Source organism: Falco cherrug, chromosome 2, assembly GCF_023634085.1.
Source record: "Falco cherrug isolate bFalChe1 chromosome 2, bFalChe1.pri, whole genome shotgun sequence".
NCBI classification, from domain to species: Eukaryota; Metazoa; Chordata; class Aves; order Falconiformes; family Falconidae; genus Falco; species Falco cherrug.
Window position 1 is genome coordinate 113,830,883 of NC_073698.1, and position 26,184 is coordinate 113,857,066.

General features: G+C 47.8%; 2 protein-coding genes across 2 annotated transcripts; both read left to right on the forward strand.

Annotated features, from left to right (window-relative positions):
* Nucleotides 1-1,580: 1,580 nt before the first annotated feature.
* Nucleotides 1,581-17,331, forward strand: POGLUT1 (protein O-glucosyltransferase 1). The gene is made up of 11 exons (XM_055701212.1): nucleotides 1,581-1,696; nucleotides 2,160-2,250; nucleotides 5,030-5,173; nucleotides 5,617-5,752; nucleotides 8,254-8,375; nucleotides 9,910-9,969; nucleotides 10,991-11,090; nucleotides 11,842-11,900; nucleotides 14,014-14,181; nucleotides 14,696-14,752; nucleotides 15,382-17,331. The coding sequence occupies exons 1-11, from the start codon at nucleotides 1,618-1,620 to the stop codon at nucleotides 15,536-15,538; spliced, it is 1,173 nt and encodes a 390-aa protein (XP_055557187.1). The 5' UTR covers nucleotides 1,581-1,617; the 3' UTR covers nucleotides 15,539-17,331.
* A 362-nt stretch (nucleotides 17,332-17,693) lies between these two features.
* Nucleotides 17,694-24,807, forward strand: TIMMDC1 (translocase of inner mitochondrial membrane domain containing 1). Its single transcript, XM_055701217.1, has 7 exons — nucleotides 17,694-17,841; nucleotides 17,968-18,133; nucleotides 19,192-19,280; nucleotides 21,137-21,204; nucleotides 22,072-22,150; nucleotides 23,206-23,316; nucleotides 23,841-24,807. The coding sequence occupies exons 1-7, from the start codon at nucleotides 17,747-17,749 to the stop codon at nucleotides 23,938-23,940; spliced, it is 708 nt and encodes a 235-aa protein (XP_055557192.1). The 5' UTR covers nucleotides 17,694-17,746; the 3' UTR covers nucleotides 23,941-24,807.
* The last annotated feature ends 1,377 nt before the right edge of the window (nucleotides 24,808-26,184 follow it).

The following is a 26,184-nucleotide window of genomic DNA, read 5'->3' on the forward strand; positions in this document are numbered from 1 at the left end:
ATTTATTCCCTTGTAGTTCACTCATACAGTCACTCAGTTACCCAGTTGGAGCAACAGTTTGGAGGGACAACCCCAGCTGCACACTCAGTAGAGGGTTGTGCTGACACACTAGCAGCTTCCAAGCAGGTGTTCAGAAAGTCCCTCAAAGTCATTTATTTCCACGGATGCACACACAACCCTGCAGTCCGTGTCCACACGTAGGAGCCCCTGCCCTCCAGTCACACAGCCTATGGTTGATACCAGCATTCACTTGTGGCCTTGCACAGATTGAGCAGACGCTTGGTGCCTGGAGTTTAGCAGCTCCAGGACTACCAGTCCCCAGAACTGATCAGTCCTTAGCGCACCTTCATGCTTCTTCTCAGCACGTGCTTTTCCTCTTCGGTCTGTTTTCTGGCAATTATTTCTCCACCCAAACCGACAGATACCTACAGGACCAACTCAATTTCAGACAAAAGAGGCCTTTATGACAAGTTGAGTTGGCAGCTTGTGTGGCTGATCACTCAGCGTTCGCTCTATAGGTAGAAACTCAACATAAATGTGGCTCCTTTCCATTAACAAGCAGCCACAGCACCTCCTCCTGGAATCCAAAACCACCAAGCTGGGTCTGGGCTGGGAAAGATGAAGGTTTAGTGTTGACATTTGAATACACAGACCCCACAAAGAGGGGACAGGCCTTCCCACATTCACCTTAGGGAAGAAACATCCATCGACCGGTCTGGATTTGTGTTAGGGTAGTGTCTGCTTAGCTCCAGCCCCTCTGCCCTACATTAATTTGGCTGCTTATCAGCCTGATTATTAAATCCAGCACCGGGTTAATGAGCCTGACTGCTGAAGGCTGGTCAAATACGAGCTGACCCAAACACTAGGCAGAGGGAAGCTGTGAAGACTGTATTCTTAGAAACCATTTTGCAAAGAGAAGGCCCTACACGTTACAGTGATGGCACTCAACCACCTGTTCTCAATCCTGCTGTTTCTCTTTTTTCTTACAGTCCATGTCCCTGAAGCCGTAGAGAAGTTGATACAAATCAGTCTAAACCTTTATATTGTAGCGATGAGATTCACAGCTTAATCATAAACGATCAAATGGCAACAGCAGGCGGGCGTGCCTGGAGGAGGAGCCCTTACAGGCTGAACAAACTGCTTGGTGAATTCAGGTATCCAGGGAAGTTTCCCCCACTAAAAAAATGACAAATCACAAAGGGATTGAGGGCCACCAGGTACACAAGATCTGCATAAGACTCCTGGCATCCCTGAGGCTCACGCTGGCTCGTTACTCGGAGGGATGCAGGCTCAGCCCTTCTGCGGGCAGTGGGGCAGCACAGCCCCCACCAACTCTGGGCCCCCTACACCAGTGCCTTTATTTCTGTTAAGTTACAAGAGCCGTCTGCCCTCACACACACAGGGCCCTGGAGTAAGGCAGGGTCTCGCCGCCACTGAGGCGCGGCGGGAACTACAGCTCCCATCAAGCCCGCTGGTGCCGCCATCTTTGTGCGGGGCTGGAGGCGGCCGCCGCCATCTTTGTTGGGGGCATGGCCGCCGCCATCTTTGTTGGGGGCACGGCCGGCCGCCCGCCGGCGGGTCGCGCATGCGCAGGGCGGTGCTGGCGGCGGCGGCGGCATGAGGCGGGCGGCGCTGGCTCTGTGGGCGCTGGCTGTCGTGTGGCGGCTGGAGCCCTTCGTGGCGGGTGGTTCATCAGGTGAGGGGTGCTCGGGGCTCCTGGCGTTAGCCTGGGGGTGAGGGTGTTGCGGGGGATGGCGCTTTGAGGCCGGCGGGGAGGGTTGGTGGCCCGGGCCGGAGCCCACGCATCCTGTGAGGGCGCTGAGGGACGCTCGCCGCCTCCTCTTCCTCGCCAGCAGCTCACCCGGCGCCCTGTGGTGGTCCCCAGGGCTTCTCCCGGCTTCCCTTTCAGCCCGGGGGCCACCACAGGGTGCCCGACCCGCTGTCCCTTCCCCAGCCCCCCTCAGCTCTGTGACCCCTTTGCCCAGTCCATGATGGCCCATCTTTCCCCCCGTTGCTTTAGGCATGCTGTCGTTGGGCTGGACTGGAGCAGCACTACTGGTGCGTTGCTGTTGCCAGCTGGACCAGAAATGCTGTTCGGGTAGCTGTTGTGGTAGTTTGATGGATTAATTCCTTTGGGTTTTCCTTGCTGTGTGTTTCAGGTGCTAAATGGAAAACAATAACTGACCAAATTAAGAAAGCTGTGGAAGTTTATAAGCCATGCGTAAAAGGGAATTGCAGCTGCCACCAAAGGTGAGAGACTGGTTTCCTTCTGACTGCACAGGCCTCTGACTACATGAGGGAATGCTTTTGCCGGCACTGATGGTTGGGAATTACCTTAGAGTCCAAATATTCTCTAGCAATCATATCTGCAACTATCATAGGTCATGGTGCTTGCAAGGAGGTTATTACTGGCATCATGTGAAACAGGTTGACCTCCATAGTTCCAGCAGAAAGCGTGTCCACCTGCAAACCGATCACACTCCTTGTTGTCTTCCATGATTGAACATACGCAATGTCAGCATTTCATATGTGATCATGCAATAAACCACACGCGTAGCTGGTGACATTTCTGTCTTAACAATCCACTTCTGCCTTCTCTCTCGGTCCAGTGTTGTTGCTAACAAGTCTTTCTCATGGGCTTTTAAAAGTGGAGGAAATCAAGTATCTGCGAAATATTCTAAATAGCAGGATTAAGGAAAGATTGTTACAGAGCACAGATTCATTTGGTGTGACAGTGTCGTACTTCTTAGCACTCTTTCTAGGCAGTTTGGTTCACTGCCTGTGAGAACTGGAGGGATGGTGGATGTTTAACTTGACTTTTACGTCACCAAAGCATGATCCAAGAGGCTCATTCAGGAAGACGCAAGTCCTGTTTTATTTTTTTTATAACTGTGGAGCATTATGTATAATGCCAGCATTCTGGCTTGAAATAGTGGCCTGTAGTGAATTTAATGCAGAGAGCTAGAGGCTTATTTGTGATGCAAGAACACTGTAGGCAGTACAAGTGATGGCTGATCTCTCTTGTAGATGAAGCCAAATCAAGCTTCTTTTCTGTTTGTAATGACAGAGCATGGCTGCAGTGTGGTGAACATTACAGGTGCATAGGTCGTCATTGCCATTGGGGCAGGGATTGTAGGACTGGGGCTTTTTGATACCTTTAAGCAGTATGTTTATTTAAAGGAGAAGAGGGAATTCAGGGAAGAGTCAACACCTTCTGCCTTTAGGATTCCAAATGCAGAAACACAGATGCTCAGCTTTAAGCCTCCTATTTAAAAGTACCAGATGTGCTCACACATTTTGGGAGTGAGATTGAGTGCTATACTGGCTTTTAGTATGAGGTGAGAGTCATATTGGGCAACTGTTTGTACACTCTGTTTGGAGGTTTTGGTCTTCATTGCTCTTGAAATACTGATGAGGAAAAGTCTCTTCTAGTTTAGCCTTCTGTTTTTTTTCCTGAGTGCCAATTCAGATACAGCCTAAAGACATTAAATAGTTAAACATACACTCCACCATCTCCTGCCCACCTTTGGATAAGAACACCTTCGCAGGTGTTTACAACCTCCAAATCTGCTTCAGAACATAATAGTTGATGGTAATACGAAGTTGTGGTTGCTGTGGGTCTCGAAACTTAGTTTTTACTAAAGCAGTATTTCATTTAAGGGTTATTAAGGAGTGCTGCTGTAGTGACAGGCATTACAAATGAATCCAGGAAGATAATACAGCACATACGCAGTGTGACACTTAACTTCGTTCATTTTGAGAGCTGGTTTGAAGGTATGTAAATATGCAGCAGAATGCTGAAAGCTGGTACTTTTCTCTATGTATCAGATTCTATTTATGTCTAGTCTTCTGTGACTCAGTGGCCAAGAACTGAAGGTTTTAACTTGTTTGTCACTACCTTTCAGTTGTCACTTAGGTTACAATGACATGGATGTGCCATAAAACTGCAACTTTCTTCCTGTTCTCAAGCTCATTGCATTTGCATCTCTGCAAGACTCCTTATCCTGTGGTCGGCCCATCTGCACAGTGGCAATTCTTTTCATAGTTTTACTGTTTCCTACCTGATTATGAAATAGCAGAATCGTGGAGGTTGGACAGGAACTCCTGAGATCATCAAGTCCAATCCCTCTGCTCAGGCAGGTTGTCCAGGACTGTGTCTGATCAGGTTTTGAGTATCTCAAAGAACAGAAGCTCTACAGCCTCTCTAGGAAACCTGTACCAGTGTTTGACCACACTCACAGTGGGATCGCTTCAGCAGTGTTGTATTAAACTAAGCCATTGATGCAGTGTCTACCAAAAGGTGGGGAGGATGGTACCAGTCTGACAAATTTCATTAAATGCTCCAAGCAGCTAGATCTGAAGGCCTTTAGGCTAAATTTATATAAACTGCATCCTTCTCCTGCATTTTCTTAGATTCATTAGGCTTATGTTTTCATACTGCATTCCTGGAGCTCACTGGTCATGTGCAGATGTCACAGAACATGTGCTACATAGGCCTGTCCTCCTGGGCTGGCTTTCACTGCACCCAGCGTTATTGGGCAATGCTATTCCTTGCAACTAGACTCTTACCTTCTTTTTTAATGTCTAAATAGCATGATGTTGTGTGAGGAATTTGGTCTTGGTGCGGCTCATAATTTATGGAAGGCCAGAGCACAAGCTTCACAACTCAAAGGTTAAGTGAGCTGACGGCTTTTACCCATAACCTGCCAGGGTATGTAAGGCTCTTTCTGGGAGAGCAGCTGGAGTTGTCCATGTTGATTTAGCCTCAGAGTCCTGTGCTGGGCTTTCTGTTTGGGCAAGCAGTATGTAGATAGTCAAAAGAGTGAAGCTTGGACCTTTGAGTCTCTGAGTAACAGCTCTTCCAAGTGACTTAAGTTAAATTCCTCATTATGTAGCACAGCCATGTGTAGCAGAGCTCCTGGAAGCTACATGGAGCTTGTTCTAGCTAGAAGTCTGTTCTGTATACTGCGGTAATTTAATGCAGTATCCTCCCTGTTGTACATAATAACGGATGATTGTTTTGTTTCAGTGTCTGGAAGCAGGACCTGGCTCCTTTTCGAGGTGGCATTTCCAAAGAAATAATATCCGATGTGGTGAGCAGGAAGCTCGGGACGCACTACCAAATCATTAAGAACAAACTGTACCGTGAGCAGGACTGCTTGTTCCCTGCAAGGTAAGAGCTGCGCAGAAGATCTCATCTCCCCAGCCTGGGACACAGGGGTACTTCCAACACTGCCAAGCTGGAAGTCACTGAGCACAATGATATGTCAAGAGGTCTGAATTCCTTATCAGAGCAAGAGCCTAGAAAATTATGGTTGTGGCTTTAATATAGCAAGGCAAAAGTGTAATTATTGCATTTCAGTGTACAAAGGATTGGTTGGTTGTGGGATCCAAGAGAAAACTGCAGATCTGGCCAGATTGAACAGGATGGGTTGCTTCGTTGGTGTCTATGCTGCATTGGGGCTTGGAGACTGCTATAGGCAGTTCCCAGCCTGCATCATCATATGTCTCTGATTCACCATCTCTTCCACTCCTGCACAGACAGAAAGGCCTGCAGGAGACTTCAGGGTTCTGCCTTCTCCTTATAGCTCTTTGCCATATGTTGTTTCTCCACAGATGCAGTGGAGTTGAGCACTTCCTTATGGAGATCATCAGCCGCCTCCCTGACATGGAAATGGTGATCAATGTGAGAGACTACCCCCAGGTCCCCAGGTGGATGAAACCCGTTATCCCAGTCTTCTCCTTCAGTAAGGTGCACACACCTTTAGAAGCTGAGTGTTTCTGAGACATGCATGTCCTTTCTTTTGAGAACGTATTTTTAAGGATTGTTCCCCACAGATTTTCTGTGTCAGAATTGCTTGCTCTTTTTCGCTTTTTATTTCCTTTTACTTCCAGTTTTGTGGTGGACGGACTTGCAGATTTATTCAACAGAACACTTTTCCCCCTCATTAGCTCCTCTTCCAGGTCAAAAAATGTACTTCTGCCACAGTGAAATGGTGCACAGCGGGATGGGATATGTGCCAGCATCACTGTCATTTGCTACAGTGCTTCTGTTAAAGTCGTAGCAGTACTTTATCAGCATTGCTAAGGATTTTTGATTATCAGTCAGCTGTCACACAGTTAATCTCATTTAACGTGAATATATTAGTCCTCTTTTTTGGTACCACAGATAAGTGTTTCTTAATTTCTTTTTTGTAATACTGCTATCTCCTGTGAACCCTTTTCCCCTGGATTTCCTCTTCCATCCACAAACATGCACACACACACATAGACATTCGTTCTCTGTTCCTGACTCAAGAGCCTTCACATATGTTTTCCTTCCTCTCCCATTGTTAAACCTGACTGTAGTGTAGCTTCTTACCCTTTGCAACAAAATATCGTTACACCTCAAGCTTCACCTAATCTTGTTTTGCCTTAGTGTACACCCGACGTGCCCAAATACTGCACCGTTGCTACCTAACCTTAATCATGTCCTTGGCTGAAGCCCAGCAGAGAGTAAAATGCAAAAAGAAGCAAGAAACCATTTGCTCTTGCTAGTTCAGGCCCTATCCTGTTTCTGCTAACTTGTAGCATCTTACTCTGAACACAGGTGTTCAGCTCATGCAGTCTGAACCATGATAGGATCCATAACTATTGCCTAGTCCCCAGCCATCCTAGAGCTCTCTCTATTCAGTACAGCACTGCAGGCACTGTCACTCAACAGCCGTGTTCACTGCCAGATGTAGTAGCAAAGCAAGCTGTCTTGCCTCTTGACCATCGCACAGCCTTAACTCTAGCCCGCAGAATCCAAAATGATGCAGAGCACGTTGTAGGAGCTTAACTTTTGCAGCCATATTCATTGTCCTGCCCCCGGTGCCTTGCAAGACCCTGTAAGAAACTGAGTTCTCTGGTCACCGTTGTCCAATATCTGAACTGTAACCTCAGCCCTATCCTTAACTGAAACCCAGTGACCCAGTCACACCTCCCATGTAACCAGCCAGTGTTAGGAAGGCTCCAGGATGCTGGTCCAGGGTGATTTCTAGGGCTGAAAGCACAGGGGAGTGAAGGATTGTCCTATTCTGCATCTCAGAAGGCTGACCCTGGGGTTGCGGTGGAGCTGTCATGTTTTTTTATCAATGCCTGTTTCTAGCAAGACTGAGAGGGAGCAGATCATAAAGGCACATGCTCATTTAAGTTGGAAGAGACCTCAGGAGGTCACCCAGTCCAACGTCTCACTTGGAGCAGGACCGACTAGATCAGGGTGCTCCAGGCTGCGCCCTGCCCAGATCCAAGCGTCCGTGAGGACAGGGTGTCCACAGACAGTGTTTGACCTCTGTCAGAATGAAAACGTGTTTCCCAGTATCTAATGGGAATTTCCCTTGTAATCAAAGCCTGTTGCCTCTCGTTCTGTCCCAGCGCTTATGAAAAGAGTGTGCCTCCATCTTCTCTGAACTCTCCTGTTAGGTAGTAGGAGACAGCATTTAGATTCCCCCAGGCTGCTTCTTTCCTGTGTGTGAACAAACCCATTCCTCAGCCCCTGTTTATACGTCATGTGCGCCAACCTCCTAACTACCTTGGTGGCCTTGGACTCTCTCCAGTATCTCCAGGTGACAGATAGGTGGATAATTGTATAGGTTTATTACTAGTGCAAGGAGTGGCCTATAGTCTGGTTTTGTGAAAGGGTTTAGTCTTAAGTGCTGGCCTTCCCTCTGATTATATGGGGATTTAAGCATCCGGATGGGAGCGAGGAGCTGAAATTCTTACATGATCTGGGTATTTATTATGGTGAGTTGTTACATGATCTCTAGGAAGGCTGGAATGAACTGAAGTGTTGGAAACCTTAATGTCAAAGCATCTCTAAGTGCCTCTATCTCTGAGGAGATAATGCTGCCTCTTAACTTACCATCAGTAAAAAACACTTGTAGCTATACATAGGCACAAACCTTTAGAAAGGTGAGTGGAGCTCAGGTCTTCTTTCTGGTTATGAATTGGCTATGTTGTGGACCTCTTTTTGTCATTTTGTGACATGAAAGTCCCATGTTGTCATGCAGCAGGACACAGCCTTTTTAAAACCATTGAAACGTTTCAGTAATGGGTTGTCTTCATCCGAACCCCAGCAACACCATGGTGACCACAAAGCTCTCACGGCTGCTTGTGGAGCAGTAGCAGAGAAAGCTGACAGGACTCCCAGCAGGCCTGTTCATTACTGGTGGGCTGTCAGTAAACTGGATTAGACATGACTTGATTCTTAACATTACTCTCCTTTTTCTTAAGACACCTGAATACAATGATATTATGTATCCTGCCTGGACTTTTTGGGAAGGAGGACCAGCTGTCTGGCCAATTTACCCAACAGGTTTAGGGCGCTGGGACCTCATGAGGGAGGACCTCAGAAGGTATGTTTTGGAAATGGTTATGTGTGTGTGTGTGTAGGTTTAATGGAAGACAGACTCACAGTAAAAGCTGTCCAGCACTGAGCAGCATTGGGCCATTGGTCTGTTGGCCTGTGATCTGTCCTGCTGCCTCTCATTAGCTACATACAGCCTGACTGCTTTATAAGAATTCTCCATGGAAACCTTGGATGATGTAACTAGAAGTTATAATTAGCTTCTCTGTTTCCAGCACTTTAGTGAGGAATACAGAGGACAAAATATACACATTCTTCATGCTGTCAGGGCTAGATTACTATCATTTTTGGTGGGATAGGGCTTGTCAATAAAAGTAGCAGTTATCTTTTGCCTGCAGAAATCTCCCTTGACACATGGAAATGTTTTCCTTTGTTTCCAACTACTTCGCTAGGAGCTGTGGTTTTTTCACTGCAGGGATGATCCAGGATGTTTGTATAAGCTTCTGGAAGGGTAAAGGAAAGCCATCTTTAGATATGCTTTTACTTGAGTATTATTGTGCAATAGAGAAACCTGGAATCGTTCCCAAAATCAAGAGTTGTTACTGGGCTCAGAGTAAGACAAAAGGCTCCCAGTCAGAAATGTCGTCTTTTTGGCAGGATCTTTTGCTGTTAGCAGAATGAGGGGCTGTTTCCCATGGAGAGTGACAAAGTGTGCAGCAGCAAGTGAACATAGAAACATAACAAGAAAAAACACCTTGGTGTCAATCACTTGGCATGAGAATGCAAGGTTGAATGTTTCCCCCTTCAAAATCTGAAGTTCGATGGGACTAGTCATAGCAGAAGCCTACGGTGATATAATACAATGAAGTTCCAAAACATTTACTTACCCTTGCTTTCTCAGTGAACCCCACTTGGGTCACTGCGTTATAAGCAGATGCAAAGCTTGACCTGTGCAGATCAGTTTGGGGATCAGGACCTACATGTCAAACCAGGTGCAACAGAAAAGTGCAACAAAGGGTTCCGCAGAGGGAGGTGGGTGACTCCAGTGACAGAATTAAAACATGCACCTATTTTGAAGGACTTGCTTAGATTTAAAATGGAAGTTATTTGGGAAAACGGTGAACCCCTGTGTTTTAAATGCAAAACACCAGATGGGGGGTTTTTTGTTTGTTGTTGGTTGATTGCAGTTTTTTTAATGGGAAATGAGAGTGGTTAGAAACTCTCTAATAGTCTATCCATATTCAATGAAGTACAGAAAAATAAAGCAACAATACAAAAAGCGGATTCAAATTTTAGGTAAATTTTAATACCCTTAGAGGTTTGGTGAGGGGATCATATGTAATTCATCATTTTGACTGAAAGGTATTCTGAAAAGTAGCCTGTGTCATGTTGCCTTAAACACAATATTCACAGGAAAACCTGTTTCATTAAACCTGGCTGCGAGTTTTTTCTGCTATAATGAAGAAAGTGATTTCCATCAAAAATGACGAATAATAAAAAGAGATCATGCTGTGAAAACTGATGAGAGTGCGTTTCATGGTTATATTAAGTCATTTATTGCCATTTATAAACAATATTTTCAGATCTGCAGAAAAATGGCCATGGACGAAAAAAATCTCTAAAGGCTATTTCCGAGGATCCAGGTGAGCATATTTTCCTGTAACAGGAGATTCTACCAACGTGCTGTGATAGCTGGCTGTATGCAGAAATTTCTGTATCTCCAAGACCTAAACAAGTGTAACCCAGAATGTATTTTTTAGATCAAAGGAAAGTGAGACATACTGTACAGCAGCGTTTCACCATTAGTGATTCTCCATAAGAATTGCAATTTGCAACTGTTTTATTATAGTAAGTCTAATATTGGAAACGGATGTTGTGATGGATTTGCTGTGTTGTTTATTAATAAGTAAACCTGTCACACTAGGAACCAGCTTGTTTTGTTCTGAGAAGGGAACTGCAGGTGCATGATACAAATGTAAAGATTTGATACTGATGTGCATGCTTTTTGCCAATGTGAATACTTTATTCTTCACTATGAAAGTGCTTGACACCGAACTGGAAGTATTCTTGCTTTCAGTTACCTGAGTGGCGGGGGATAAGAAAGATTATTTTTGCCCTCTTTCCAGTGACAGTTTGAAAACAGTGTTAAACCCAATACTTTGTTCTTCCCCCACCCCCAGTAGGGAAGGATTTGGTATCTTACTAGGTGGGCTGAGGAGATGAGGAGTGAGTCTCAGGGATGTCATAACCTTGTTTATCTGTAGTGTTTTAAATTGGCGTCAGAGGGATCAGCTCTGAAGATGCTTATTAGCATCTCTTAGGTCTCTCTGACTTAGAAGGTAGTTTAAGTATTTGGCACCCATCAGGATACAGCCTGAAGGAAACAACATATCTGCTGAGTTGTCCTGAGAATTGCTTAAATAATGCTATTGAATATTTATTAAGTGAAATAAAAATGGCCTCGGATAATTTCGGTACACGTAACTCATTCTCTTCTGCTCATATACCCTTGGACAAAAATATACTGCATGGTAGGTGCTTAATAATGTTTTTGGGGCACATAGGCAGGTCAGCGTCATAAAGAGGTAGGCTCTTGAGTCCTGTAGTTTGTTAGCTGCGTTGAGTCATGTGGATTGGCAATTACTGATAGCGTTTCTTCTGCAGAACGAGCCCTGAGAGAGATCCCCTCATTCTGCTGTCCCGAGAAAACCCAGAACTTGTTGATGCTGAGTACACTAAAAACCAGGCTTGGAAATCTGAAAAGGTGTGTGGGTGTTGTCTGTCTCCTGAGTGTCAAGGCCAGAAAGTGTAGCACTGCAAGATGGCTTTGATGAATGAGAAGCATCTTGTTGGAGAGTTGTGGGGGAGGTTTGTAGTTCCCTTGATGGCTGCACCTCTCTGATGGATGAAAGGAAGGAGTCTCTAGAGCCTGGCAGGCCAAACATTTTTCTTCCATCTACACTTTTTGTTCAAGGAAACCAGCACACATAAAAAAACGAATCTATGCCAATCCCCTCCTCTTCCATTACAGCAAAATTAGCCCTGAGCTGCCTATGTGTTGTCAGTCTCTTTAAACCTTTTTCTGCCATCTCCATTTCTTGATCTTGTTGGTAACTTTCTGATAACTGTTGCTGATAGCTCTTTAGTTCCATGCTTTAGCATACAGTGCAGCTCTCTCCAGATAGTCTTGGCTAATCCGGTTACACTTGGCTTCACATAGTCCATTGTCCCAAGCTGTTTTCCACTCTGTAGCTGCCAACTAAACATTATCATTTAATGTGTTTGTGCTGGCATTTGCTTTCAGGCAGTGTGTAATTTACTGAACTTTTTTTCTTGTTTGAAGGGCTAGGAATTCTTCGTAATACTTCTAAAAGCCCGCCAGTGAAGGTTTTTCTCAGAAGTAGGAATGGAGAGTTTTGAGACTTCAGCTTTGTTTCTAATTGAGAAGGAAAACAAATGTGAAATCACCGTGTAAAGCTTACTAATTCTTTTTGTTTAATCCTCTTTTTTTTAAGGACACCTTAGGAAAGCCTCCTGCAAAGGAAATTCCACTGGTTGATCACTGCAAATACAAGTAAGAGTTTTGATTACTAAAGCAGCTAAAGGTCTGTGGGTTATTTTTTGGTGTGGTGTAAGGTCTCATTTTGTTTTAAGGTTTTAATGCCAGCAACCAGCTCCATGTAGATAAACAAGCTCATGAACAGACGTAAGGCAGCTGAAAATCTGGAAGCTTAGGATGGCATCTTTCAGTGTCTGCTTTCCCCTGTCAGGTCAGGAGAAATAAAGTGCTTTGGGGAAAGTAAAGGTCTGAGATCACTAATAAACATATAGATAGAATTTTTTTTTTTAATCAAAAAGGCTTTCTATCCATTTTTCTTTATATCCCTGTACCAAGCTGTGTATTCAAAATTATTTTTTCAGTGCTACAGTGATAGCATTACTGTCTTCAAAGACATAAGGAACTAAGGAATCATGTCTTCATATGCATACTGGGGCAAGTGTTGCCACTGGATGTCTATAGTATAAAAGACAACCTGAAATATGACTGAGCAGATAGAGTATTAATTCATACTTTGTATGTTGTTTGGGAGAATGTGGTTTTGATTTACAAAGGTTTTTATTTTTTAACTACTTTAGGGAGGGGTTTTTGGTGTGATATTCTTGGGGGTTTCTCTGTAAAAACAAACTCTTAGTGTGTGTGCACTTCTGTGTCTGATGTTTTGCTTTTTCTTTTGCTTTAAAATTACCTAGTTATGATTCTGCCAGCTAGAATCTGCTGCTGTAAGAACGCAGTCATTTGGCTGGCTCTGTGTTTTTGTGCAAATGTGACTGACTTGTCTCATTTTATATTTCACTAGACTGTTGCCCAGATTTTTCCCTTCTGTTACACATAGACTTCCCAACTCTGCTGCCTCCTAAGCCCTTCGCGCAGTATAGGCTGAGACGTTCTCGTACGCTTTTGTCGTAGCTCAGGGTCTGGTAGGGTCAGCATGAGCTTCTTGCTGTTCCCTTCGGTGTAGGTGCTGTAGCAGGCTGTCCGAGAGCAGCGCTCAGCGACTTGGCTGAGGACACGGATGGTGGGAGCTGTGTCTGGAATTGGGCAAGAGGCATCTCCTCCCTTGCAGACCACTGTTCTTGTTACACCTCTGCGTGTATCTGTTAAGTTCCTAATACAACGAGCTCCTCATCCCTGCTTTGAGCTCCTAAATAATACAAAGAATGTAAAATAGTTTCACATTTACTCCTTGTCACTTAGCGCTGAACTAAGTTTAGCTATAATTCCCATCTCACTCCAAATATATATAATCCCCATCTCGCCCAAAATAGCTTCATTAAAGGAAGAACTCCCTTCCCCCAGCCCAAAACGTTTGACTTCAAAGATTAGTTCTGTGTACTGAGGGGTTTTACCCACAGGAAAAACAGCTTTCCATGTAATTGGAGAAATGTGGGTTTAAAAAAGAAAGCAAGTAAACAAACAAACATCCCTCTGAGATACAGTTTGCTAAGAGAAATGCCCCCCTCCCCCCAAGTCAAGCCCACTTCACTAACTTGGCAGAAAATACTGAAAACAAAATTTTGGATTCTTTGTTATCTGCAAAGTCCATCTGTTGTGTGCTAGCCTATTTAACCTCCTAGGGTTGCATTCCCAAGTTAATATGAAACAATTAGATTCAGATTAAAGCCGAATCCCAGAGGAAAAAAAAACAACAAAAAACCACTGAGATACATGTGGCAAAGCAGAACAATGAACAGAAAAGCTCACTGCAAGAAGAGGGAGAATTGGGGAAAAATTCCTTGTGGTAACAGTCTCTGAAGGGTAGGGTCGAGTCACAGGATCGGCATCCCCGTTGTGACTTCCCGTGTCTTATGGGCAGTTGTCCGTGAGGCCTCCTTTGGTTTGTCACGGACAGGTGTCTGTATCAGAGGTAAAGCCTCGTGCCTTGCATTTTCTCCCTCGGTTCTCACAGGCAGCAGAGGGTCACCCAGCACATCCTTAACCTCAGCTCACCTTTTCTGTGAGGAACTTCCAAGAAATGTCTTCTCTTTGTTTCAGTGACTGGTGTGTAGCTCAGTGTAAGGGAGATGCCCCCCGGCTGCTGCCGGGCTGACTGCTGCTTGGAGCCTGGTTTCTTAGCGCCGTTTCCTTACAAAATGCCAGGTGTAACTCTTTCCTTGCCCTTTTAAAGGTACCTGTTTAATTTCCGAGGAGTGGCTGCCAGTTTCCGGTTGAAACACCTTTTCTTATGTGGTTCACTTGTCTTTCACGTCGGAGAAGAGTGGCTGGAGTTCTTCTACCCCCAGCTGAAGCCTTGGGTCCACTACATCCCAGTCCCATCAGACCTCTCCAACGTCAGGTGTGAGACCCCGAGCGTGCTCAGCGGAGCACTGCTGTGTTTGGGAGGGCACTTTGGTTTGTGTGACACGAAGGAGTGCCTCCACTCCTAGGCGTCGGCAGAAGCTCTTGGAGGTCATGTTCTTTTCTCTTTATTACTGCCCCCAAAGAATCAGTTGCTGGTGTTACGTGGTGCAGTTTCAGTGGAGTACGTAGGGCTGTCACTCTCACTGAGATCAGCAGGCAGTAAGCACTTAAATTTGCAAGTGGGCCCTGTGGCACATATAAGGGGGAGAAGAACTGACAACTGGGCCAAAACACGTGTTAGCTCCCAGATTTCAGCATGCTGTCCGGAACTGATACAGAACAAATGAGAAGGGCAAGTTTCTTCCATGCTCTGAAATGAGGAGGACCAGTCCCTCGCTCAGGTGTGGATCCTTGATCTCATCCTCCACAATGGTTTAGCTAAGGGACAGCATTCTCCATTGAACGAGTTGTTTTAAACCTTTTTTTTTTTTTTCTAATGTTCATTTTAGGGAGCTGTTGCAGTTTGTAAAGGAAAATGATGCCATAGCACAAGAAATTTCAGAGAGGTAAGTTGTGTTCCTTTCTGGCTATCGGGTGGTCTTCTTCCAAAGCATTTTCTTACACAGCTTTTGAAGGGGTTGCCTATCAAAGATAACCCAGTGTTAAGAGGGTGCAGTAAAACTGATCTTCTGCCATAACAGCAGGAGGGTTGGAGGACTCCTAGCAGCAGGGGGAAACTGGAGGACAAAATCACACACTTAGCTCTTTGGTTCAGACGTGACCAGGTCAGGAACCCCACCGAAAGCTATCAGAAGTTGGGAGCTTTCGTCTCTGTGTGAGGTCACTTGGCCCCTGGGAGCTGTTCCTTACATTGTAAGTGTTATGCATCCAGGCTGGCAGCGGCCAGTTTCTGAAGCAGCGTGTGTCCATGCTGCTCAGGCTCCGTCTGATCCGTGAAATCTGATATTTATTATCCCAGGTAACAAATACCATCTTGAGGATAACGAAAGCACTGCAACCGTCGGAGCTGTGAGCATGAGTGACAATGGTGAAATTAAAATAGACGGTACAGAGCAGTGCGTGTCGTTTCTCTTTTGAAACACGGAAGAGTGAAAGTTGATATACATATGAAACAAAACCAGAGCCTCTGGTAGGAACTGGAGACTGGTTTTGACTGTGCCTTATGTGTCTCTAGGGGACGCCAGTTCATCACCGAGCACTTGCAGATGGAGGATGTCTCTTGCTACTGGGAGCATCTGCTGTCTGAATATTCCCAAGCCTTGACTTACAAAGTGAAAAGGAGGAAGAGCTACAGCGAGATCACTTCTGAATGGCTGAAAACAGAACTGTAGAGACTTCTCTGTTTTTCTCTTCAGCTCAAACTGATCTCTGTGGAAATCTGAAGATCAGTGTATCTTCTTGTTCTCTCAGACTTCTTATCCTTTACATTAGAACTACAGAGGACAGCAGCAGCCAACTTTGAGATTGCTCCCAGGCAGCAGGACCCGGTTAGACTGTCGTCGTAAGAATGTTTAGTAGAATGAGGGATTATGGTTACTGATCAGGGTGGTTACGGTCATGCCTGGAAGAGGGTTGTTGACATCTACGACATAGTTACCACCGGTTTCTGACCCTAAATCCCACTCACTCAGCGAGAAGCCTTTCTATTAATTTTACTGGACTTTTTTACCAAGTCCTCTGTACTTGGGGGCAAGGTACACAGACTGTCAGCTACGCTCAGCTGGGAAATACAGGCCCCCTTTTTCGGCAGTCACTGTTTTCTCACCTGTGTGATATTGGGTGTTCTCTGTCAGAAGCAGGTACTGGGATTTGGAGTAACCTTTCTCGATGGCTTAGAGCTTATATTTATGTCAGGTTTTAGAGGTGAGGGGAAGGCTTTGGTGTGCCACTGAAAGGACAAATGATCCTTCCACAGTTCAACTACCTACCTCATTGGGGAGCAGCCTGTGATGGTGGTGATGCCGGAGTGCTGAGCCTGAGCAGGAGTCGGGCAGTTGGCAACGGAGATAAAAGCGGTTCGTGCTCCGAGAGGTGAGCTGGGTGCCCATACAGCTGTGCAGGGTGAGCCCCTGGTGACGAGCTGCCACCGGTCGGCTGACCAGACATCCTTGGACCCTTCAGGAACCAGAGAAAGTATTGGCAGAGGTGGAGGCAGCTTTTCTTTTTTTTCTTTTTTTTTTTTTTCTCCAGATGTTCACAGATTCTCTGCTCTGATCCCCTTCTGTAGTCTTTCTAGGGATGTTTCTTTAGTTTGTTTTGGGGTTCTGTTTTTTTTGGGGTTTTGTTTTGGTTTTGAGGCTGGTGACATGTCTGTTCATTTCAGTATTCACTTTTCTTTCCCCCAGCTGTTGCACTCCTCATCTCCTGCAGTCTGGTTGAGGGAATGTCTTCAGTCACACAGTGGCAGCTCCTCCTCACGTTACTCATTTGGGGTTCAGTCGCAGGTTGCTTGCGCTCGCTGTGCTTGTGCCCGCTGCAGGCTGCTCAGCCTCGGGGGAGCGCAGCTTCTGAGCTGGCTCTGTGACCCCTGAGCTGAGGGGCCCGGTGGGGACCAGCATCTTCTCTGGCATCCAGAAGGGTGCTCAGAGGAGCGTGGGCAGCAGCATGGCATCGCAGGAGGGCTGCTGCCTGCCGGCTGAGCCCCCTTGATGGCAAAGCAGCCTCAAGGCTTAGGAAGAGCAGCACAGTAGTGGAAGGGAGCAACAGCAACAGCTGATGGTCCCCTCTGCAGTCAGCTGGGGTCACGGAAGGAGAAAACATGACAAGGAGCAGTGACACCACGTGCCCTCATACACGTACCGACCTGCAGGGAGGCCTTGCAGTGCTGGAGCCCCGTGTGGGGCTGTGGCTGCCCGTCAGCCGCGGGGTGCTGGGCCCGAGGGGTGCTGGGGCACGTGCCGCTATGGTGGTTGCATTACCCCAGCCTGCTGGGGATGGCGGTCGGGGCGTGAAAGTAGCCCGGCTCTGGGGGAAGGAGCGTGCGAGGGTGGGCAGGGTTTTCTGGTGTTTGTGGGTTTAGTCGGTGGAGGGAGAGCGAGCGCTCTGCGAAACCGGTACAGCCGTGTATAGCATTTTTAAACCGTTTTTAATGAAGTGCTTTTGGAATAAAACAAACGAAAACGAAGCTTTGCTGGCAGTGTCGTTGCTTAATAAAACACGCGGCAGCTGCTCTGCCGCAGCAAGCGAAGCGTGGCGCTCGGGTGGCGTTCCCCGGGACGGTCGCGGCCTGGAGGGAGGGACGCGCGGGGCCGGGGCCGGGCGGTGCGGGGCCGCCTCGGCTGGGGCCTTTCCCTCGCACCGGCAGCGCGGCGAGGAGCGAGGGGCCCGGGGGCGCAGTGCCGTGCCCCGCCGGGGCGCAGGGGGCGCTGCCGTGCCTTGCTGTGCCGTGCCCCGCCGGGGCGCAGGGGGCGCTGCCGTGCCGTTCCGTGCCGTGCCCCGCCGGGGCGCAGGGGGCGCTGCCGTGCCGTTCCGTGCCGTGCCCCGCCGGGGCGCAGGGGGCGCTGCAGCGCCCCCCAGCGCGGCCGCCGCCGAGCAGCGCCATGGCGGAGGGGGCGGGCGCCCAGCAGAGCTACGGCCTCCCCGCGCCGCCGCCGCAGACGGGCTGGGAGCGGCTCAGGGAGCTCTGGCGGCGGGAGTGAGCAGCGGGCCGGGCCGGGGCGGGCGGACGGGCGGTGGTCGCTGGGCCCGGTGGTGCTCGCGGGGGCCCCCCGCCCCCCGTGCAGCGCCGTGCCGAGCCCTGAGCCCTGCCCTTGCCTTGCAGCGAGCTGCAGCGGTACCCGGAGGAGACGGTGAACATCCTCAAGTCGGCCCTCACGGGGGCAGTGATCGGCTGGGCGTACGGCGGGGTGCCGGCCTTCCGCCGGGCGCGGCGGGCCTTCATCGAGCGGAGCCACGGGGAGCTCTTCCAGAACCGCGCCGATGCGGTGGTACGAGCCCCGCGCCCCGGCACAGTGCGGGGGGGGACGCGGGGGCGGGCCGGGGCGCCGCCGCCACGGGAACCGCGCGGGGGTGACCCCTGGGGACAAACCGAGTTGCCAGCAGCGTGTCCCGCTGTCGGACGGCGGGGTGACGTGGCCTGCAGCCCCCTGGCTTTAACCCCGATACATCGGGCAGAGACCCCGCTCCGCAGCGTGGGGCTGGGGGCGGCCTCACGTTAATGTCAGTTTTTCTAAAGCCTTGTAGCTGACCGCCGCGCCCCGCCACAAAGAGCGCTGGTGACATTTTATTGACGTGTCTGAGCTTCTAGGGGGTTGCCGGGTGGTTAAAGCGCTGCTTACCTGCACCGTTAGGAAGAAACCCCCTCTAAAAACCCACCTGCCCTTACACCGCTCGCTGCTCAGGTTTGGCCCCGTCGGGCAGTCTGGCTCCGCTCGTCCTGCTGGACCTTCCTGTGCCCCTGCACCCGGGCCAGGCACTCACCCCACAGGCTCTGGAAAAGAGAATTTATTTTCTTTCATGGTATGAACTGGAATATTCTTAATCTTTACGGAGCTGCTGTTGGCCACACCTTTTAAAAAGCTGCTTATGGCGAGACTTTTCAGCACCAGTGCTACACTGCGGGGTTGGGTGGTCTCTTAACATTTAAAGTAGGTGGCTGTTATTTACTTATTGTGGTCATTCTTTATTAATGGTTATTATTTATTAATACTTATGAACTCATAATAATGAGCTAGTTTCTAGTTTGTCCCCCCTTTCTCCTCTGCTGCTCTCCTGTACTTGGAAAGCTCTCCCCGTCCCCCCAGATGTGTTCCAGCACCAGGATTTGGAAGACTGGTTGATGTTACAAACTGGAATTAATTTTCAGTTTTCCTGTTGCTGTCTGGGGTAAACGTGAGCTGATTTTCCTCTGGAGGCAGCCAACGATCCCTGAGGGTCAGGGTGTCATTCCCAAGTGACACCGGTCCCGTGACCCATCACGGATACCCTGGATGCAGCGGGCTGGCGGTGCCAGCTCCGTAACTAACCGCTCTCCTCTCTCCCCCAGCAATCTGCGCATCGTGCTGGGCTCAGGGGCTTCCTCCGCTATGGCTGGCGCTGGAGCTGGAGAGTCGCTGCTTTTGTGGCAATATTCAAGTAAGTGTTCCCGGACGGCGGCGGGAGAAGAGCTGGCTTATGCTTAAGCACTGGTGACAAGGAGCCCTTCGTGCCGGCAGAGCTCGCAGCTCCTTGAGAGATGACTGATGGTTCATTGAGGCTTGGAGCGTTACCAGGGAGTCTGACTGATGAGGCATCAGCATGAAGCGGATTTAACCTTTTATAATTGCCCCCGAATGCAAATCTTCTAATGAACCAACAAAAAAACGAAAACTGGAAGAGCGCTGTTCCTTATATCTGTTCATCCCTGTACCTGACGGCTTCTTTCTGCTTTGGCTTCATCTCTTTTTTTTTTTTTTTTTTTTTTCCCTTTTCCCCTTGTGTTTTTCTCTCGAGGGTGTTGAAGTGTGTTGGCTGTTTCTGCTTTCTATCCCACACTAATTTTTCTCCTTTTTGTTATGTTTCATTATTCCTAATTTGCATACACTAGCATTACTCACAGTTCTTTGTTCTTGTCCTCAAACGCTTGCAGATGATCACCTTGCTCTAAGCGGGCACTGAACGTCAGACCTACCAGTTGTATGTAACTCTTCAGGTCTCCAGACTTTTCCTGCACACACAACCAATGCAGATAGTGTTCCTCTCGGATGTTTCAGTGCATTTCTGACAATATAGTATCAAACTAACCATGCTCTTTCTGAGTAAAGCCCTTTTGAGCTAGGAATATCTCTTTCCCTGACGTTCAAAATGGTAAATTTATGTGTAGTCCTAAACCTGCATTGACTGTATCTGCAGGTACATTCCATTTAAATTCCCCTTCTGCTTTTAAGGTACCAGCAGTATTGACTAGCTTTTATATTTGTCCCCCTATGGCTTTTTGTACCTTTCTGAATTTCTCCCTTGATCTCTCTTGGTTTCTTTGGCTCCTTTTGGTTTAGTGTATGTTCTTAGGTTCAGTTAGAGTACTGTCTGCTTTCTCTCCTGGAGCTCCTGATTTCTTTAGATTTTCCTGGGCTTGACTTGTAACCTCGTCGTCTTCCACGAGGTGTCTCCTCTGCAGGCAGATCATCGCCCTTTCCCACTGCCCTTTTGTTGAAGGCTTTGAAAGCAGATACTTGCCACTCAGCGTTAATTATTTCTGTAAAGTCCCAGTTGAAGATTTTGTCCTATGGTTGTGTGAATTCTGAGGTTTTCAGTTTAAACCCAAATTGTTTAGCTTTACCTCGTGCAAAGGCTAGGGTGACGTTGCAGTGTTGGGAAGGAAAGGAAGATTGCTGTTGGCTTGGGGGTGGCGTGCAGGTCACTCCAGGAGGCTCGCTGGAGTGCTGGTGAGGAGGTGGCTGCTGAACTGAGGACAAGTGCTTTGGGGCTTAACTGATGTCTTTGGAGGAGATGGTGTGGTGTACCTACCCTGGGAAGAAACCTTACACCACAAAAGTAGGTGACTCTGCTGATGTCGTGAGCGTGACTTCGCTGTAGTGGTGGAGACTGTCTGTCAGGCAAGATTGTACCGGCACACGGATTTGGCTTCTGGGATAAAGGTCCTCTATCGGGACGGACTGACTGACAGGGCCTTTTCATTGCTCAGTTCCTTTTGTCCTTTGACTAGATGATGGGGAAAAAAATAATCTTTGATTAAAAACCCAAAAAGAATTGATATCCCAGATCCAGGCCAGGAATCCTGGTATTCCGTGGCCTCTGACTGTGCAGCTGCCTGCAGTAAAGTCACAGGAATCCAGGCACTTGTGGCTGGCACGTGTGTGCTCTGGACAGATGGGCAACAGGGCAGCTAGAGGCAGCCTGAGGGTTGGCTTAATGAAATCCGTATTTCAGGCTGTTTTGCTACCTGTCCTTTTCCATGTGCAACTGCTGACTTCTGTGCCTTACCTTTGCAGCACGGTGAGCACCGGTCTGTCCGTGTACCGCAGTAAAACCACCATCGGTAATTTTGCTTCGGCAGGAGGTAAGACTGCTGCAACCTGCTGTACTTCATGAGCAAGGGTCATAAGTGCAAAAGCATAAGCAGAATTCCATCTCTCTTGGATTTGAGCAGGTCCCCAGCTCCTGTGCTGGGTTTTGTTTCCTGTTCTACCAACTGCCGTTGTAACTTTGCTCCGTTGTGCGCCGTTATTTGTAACAGAGATAATCGATGCACTTCTGAAACCATTGGGGAGTTGTGTGGTTATCGTCTTCAAAATACTTGCCAGAGATTTTGGGGTGAAAAATGCTTGTGCAGGGAAAAGGCAGCACCCTGTGCATGCCCCGCTCTCATAACCACCGATTTAGCAGGGAACACATTTCTCATTTCCACTCTTTGTAACAGTTCAGTGCGCTGTTTATAAACTACCCTTTTCATGCTAAGTTTTGCATGTCCGCTTTTGGCAGCAGGGCTCCGGATAAGTGATCAGCTGGTTCGGTTTTACAAGCTGTATTGCCCTTACGGTGGGATACACGTTTTGCTGATCTTTTCTGCTTTACATGGCAGCTACTATTATTAGCCGTTGTCAATTAGGGAAAAAAAGCGGGGGAGTGGGGTCATGCTCCAGCCTGGGGGAGAGCTCGGTTTTACTTTCATAGATACTTCTATTTAGCATTTCTTGGGGAGTTTTCCTGAAGCCGAAGGAGCTTTGTGTAACATTTTAGTGCAGAAACCATGGTGACTGTAGGGTGAGGGTCCCTCCCGCTGGCTGCGGCACTTGGTTTCTGCTCTGTTAAAGGTAGATGTCAGCTCGCGGAGAGGAGAGATGCGCCAAAGCAGCCCCCTCCGTCTGTAAGCGGTGGCTGGTGGGGGGCTGTTCGTGGTTTCAGTGGGTTTGTGGGGTTTTTTTAGCCTTCACAGGAGCCGTTTTCAGAATGCACTTGGGCCTGCAGGGACTGGCAGGTGGCTTCGTGTTGGGAACAGTGTTTGGGTAAGTTGTGACTGCTGCCGGTGAGTGACGGAGACACAGCTACTCTGTAAGGGTGTTTGTTAGATGGTGGCCGCACACACCAAGCCTTGAGTCATAGGTGGGGCTACCAAAGCTTCCCTTCCTGTCTTGCCTTGAGGAATTTTCTCTATCTCTCTTGGGACCTCACGATGATGACTTTTCTTCCAGGCTTCAAGCTGTTGGTTTAAATTCTTTTTCTTCTAGATTTGTACTTTGCTGCTTCCTCAGGGAAGGAGCTCAGTGCTCTCAGTGGGAGCATCTTACTTGCTGCTATTTGCTTTAGAGGAGACACTAACTACTGTTAAATAGGAAATTGTGAGGATGCCTTATAGACGTGTCTCCTGTCCCCATTCCTTGGCGCGGTCGCTGCTGAGCGCAGTGGTTGTGCGGAGAACCGTTGGATGTCTGTTTTAAGGATGTGTGTTATCTGTGGGTAAAGGCAGGAGCGTAAGACACGGTTTCTGGGCTCCCTTCTCAGCTTCATCAGCCTGCTCCTGTAGCAGCTCAGAATCCAGACAGCGCACAAGAGGTGTTGGATGTCGTGATGGCACCTTTTGAAGAAGGGGGCTCCCTGGGGACTGCCAGCCCCTAGGTTAGGAATCTGTGTAAAAGTGATTTTTTTACAAAATAGGCTCCATCAAAGCCAAAACGTGGAGCTTCAGTGAAAACACAGGTACCACCAAGAGCTGGACAGAAGCTAAGCAGGCATGTGACTGTCTCAGTTATGGGTTAGGTGATCTACAGGGGGGTCGGGGACACCTTAAATCCTTCCACCTCCTTGCCCTATGGATGCCTGTCAGTGAGTAAATTAAAAATGTGCTATCAAAGGGGTTAGAGTGAGTCACAGCTGAAGACGGGCCATGTTTGGTGGCTGGCGGTAGGAGTACCTTAGTCTGTGGTGTGATGTGAGTATTGGGGAAGGTTATGCTCCACTGATCTGGTGGCTAGCTCCCACATGCTCCTCTTGCTGATGCAGGTAAGTTCTTACTCTTGAGTGTCCCCTGGGTGACTTGTGACTTTTCTGCTTCCTCCTCTAGGATCCCTGCAGGGGCCCTCTTAATGGTGATGCAGAAGTTTGCTGGTGAGACCTTGCAGGAGAGGAGAAACCGTGAGCGCAGGGAGCTGTATGAACAGAAGTTAGTGGAGTGGTAAGGAACAGCTCTGCCTGTTCGAGTCCTGACTAGAAGTGTGTCTAGGTCTGTGTGGTTCAAACATTTAAACCATGACACACTAGGTTTTCTAAACCTTGTTTCTTCTGCTCTTGGGTTTTGATGTGTTTCACGTACCAGTCCCAGAACTGCTGACGCAGTGTTGCCCGTGTTAGATGTTGCTGCTTATTTTGTAACAAGGTCTTTTGTTCAAAATTCATGCCCCGCCCCAGCCCAGTAACTGCATCAGTTTTTCACTTTTGCGGTGGCTGAGAAGATAAGCCGAGAGGCCAGGACTCTGGCTTTTCCTTCATTGCTGCCTTCTTTCCATCCCTGTGAAAAAGGAAGAAGGACAGCTGGAGGCTTTGGGGAGAAAAGGCTGTGACGCTGGTTGCATGACTTACTAACGGGCACAAATAATGCCAGTTCTAGAAGAAAAGTTTCAGGAGCAGGGATTCTGCAGTGATGCCTTTGTCAGGAGGAGACAGGCATAAATTATTTTGCGCTCTCTCTTCTCTCATTAGGCAATCCAGGCTCAATGTGACTGAAGTCTTAGGTCAAACAGAAGGCGACACCCAGGGAGGACTGGAGACAGAGGGAGGAAGAGAATCTAGGAGCTACTGAATCTTCCCCAGATGTCTGTTGCAAGCAGCTACAAAGTATTTTGATTCTGCTCCTAAAAGTCTTCAGTCAAGGGGTGGTGGAGATCATGAGTGAATGCAGTTATGTCCTGTGCACTTGTGAAAAAGCATTTTGCTGAAAGCATTGTTTGTGGATCCATATCACTGCACAAGAGCTTGGAAGGGCCAAACCTGTTTCAGCTGAGAAGGTGGGACTGCCACCTCTGCAGACTAGGAAGTGTCATCTAGGTTTGGCAGGGTGAGGGCAGCCGCAGAGCCTTGTCTAGAGCCCATTTCACTGCTGAAAATGTCCAGACCACCAGTGATGTAGAAGTGTTCAAGGTAAAGGAGACTGAATAGTTTAGATGCTAAAAGTACCCTGACTCCAAAAGCTAATTATGCTCTGGTGAAAGCTGCTGTTGAGACAGCGCCTGAAGAACTTGCTGTCACAGCGCAGTACAGGCAGCACCAGAGCTGGTGGTTCTCCTCCCCTCGTCGTCCCCCTCCCACCTGGCCTGGCCGGGACCAGGGCTGTTTTGCCAACAGTGGTTTCTTCAGGCTTTTGGCAGAAAACCACACTTGGTTCCTAGAGTACTTGGGATATTTTGCAGTCAGTGGTGAAGGGTGGAGGAGCTGGGAATGATACGGAAATACCCTGCAAAATACATGTTTTAGGTTCCTCAGTAGAAGTATGGCTGAGGGGGCCACAGAAAGGATGAATTGTTTCTGGTGAGATGGGGGAGGAACTGGCACTGTGGACAGTTGTAACAACAATAAAAAGGCGTCTAATGTCATTTGAAGGTTGGGAATTAGGGGATTACCTTTGCGGGAAATGTGGTTCAAGATGCTCAATAAAGCCATCTAGCAGTGGTGACTGTGTCCACAAGCTCTTTATGTTAGTACGGTATTTGCATCAGAGAAACATGCTGGAGTGATACCCTGTGAGAAGAGCTTTACCTGAGATCCCACCAGCTAGCAGTAAAGTCTGGTGGCGGAGTCAGACGTTCCTCTGCCCAGGCAGTAACAGAGACAAGCGCCAGGAGAGTGCCAACTCTGTTAATTATTTTGTACCAGAGATAACTGTTAAGTCACAGCTGTTACCTGTGGGTAGGGCTGCGGTTAATGTAGTGACGGTCTGAACCATCACCATCTCCTTCAAAGCAGAAGGTCAGAATTCTTGTCCCCTTTCTTTGTTGGAGCTTTTTCTCCTATTCAAGGGAGTTACATCCAGGCAGGGGGTTCGGGTCTCCTTCCCACGGGAAGGAGTAATCAGTCTGTTCTGGTTGAGCGCTTTTCTCTTTTACAGCTGATTTCTGTTGGATGAAATACGAACAGCTGATTCCACAGAGGGTCTTCCACCCACCCAAAGCAGATTTTTAGCACAGCTCGCTTCCAAGGTGGTGTTTTGTTTTCTGACTTCTGAAATCAGCATTTTGCTTTTTAAACACCTCAGTGTAGTTTACTTTTCCATTGAATAAACACATGCATTTCAGGGTCGTCATCAGCCAGCTCTGATGTTCCTATTTTATGTGTGAGGGATCTGAATAAGCAGAGGTACGGGTATGTCCCTTCCCCTTCCTGTTTGAAGCTCTGCATGCATTGGTGACAGTAGTGTTACTGTCCTCTGCCCCCTCAAAAAACAAAATAGGAGGCCATTCTGAGTCACATTTTTGCCATTGCGGTTACACAGCAATGTTTCATCTTTTTCTTTTTTGTTTTTCTTCTTTTTTTGCTCTTACATCCTCACCCAGTACCCCACACTTTTATCTGTACAGCACTTCTGATGACGCTTAGCTGTGTCACTGCTCAATCTTTCTCTATTCTTATTTAGTGGTATTTGATGTGCTGTTGAAAGGATACTAATTTTGTCATGTCTGACCGTTGATGCAGGGATGTTCTCCCATGGCAGAGCCAAGGTGGAGCAGCTGTGTGGATTTTCTCTCCATGTAAGGAAGGACGGGCCTGCTAGGTGCCCTTATGCTGCACTTAGCAAGCGGAAGCAGAGACTTCCATCTACACTCAAAATTAGTGGCCATTTTTTGCTCTATTTCCTGCTGAATTTAGTTCCCTGCACTTACACGTTTCTTGTTTTCAAAATCACTGTCCAAACGGGAGTGATGAGTTGGTTCAGAACTTATTTTTTAAATATAAATGTAAAGGATTCTTCACCCCCCTACACCCTTTCCCCCCACCCTTCCTCCAGCACAGCACTGAGGTTACCGGTCCTCCACTTTGAGTAGGTTACCAC

Coding starts and splice junctions, on each gene's coding strand:
- POGLUT1 (XM_055701212.1), top strand. CDS start 1,618: ATGAGGCGGGCGGCGCTGGCTCTGTGGGCGCTGGCTGTCGTGTGGCGG. Junction 8,376..9,909: donor ATGAGGGAGGACCTCAGAAG/GTATGTTTTGGA, acceptor CAATATTTTCAG/ATCTGCAGAAAAATGGCCAT. Junction 9,970..10,990: donor GGCTATTTCCGAGGATCCAG/GTGAGCATATTT, acceptor TTTCTTCTGCAG/AACGAGCCCTGAGAGAGATC.
- TIMMDC1 (XM_055701217.1), top strand. CDS start 17,747: ATGGCGGAGGGGGCGGGCGCCCAGCAGAGCTACGGCCTCCCCGCGCCG. Junction 19,281..21,136: donor GCTTTTGTGGCAATATTCAA/GTAAGTGTTCCC, acceptor TTACCTTTGCAG/CACGGTGAGCACCGGTCTGT. Junction 22,151..23,205: donor GTGTTGGGAACAGTGTTTGG/GTAAGTTGTGAC, acceptor TTCCTCCTCTAG/GATCCCTGCAGGGGCCCTCT.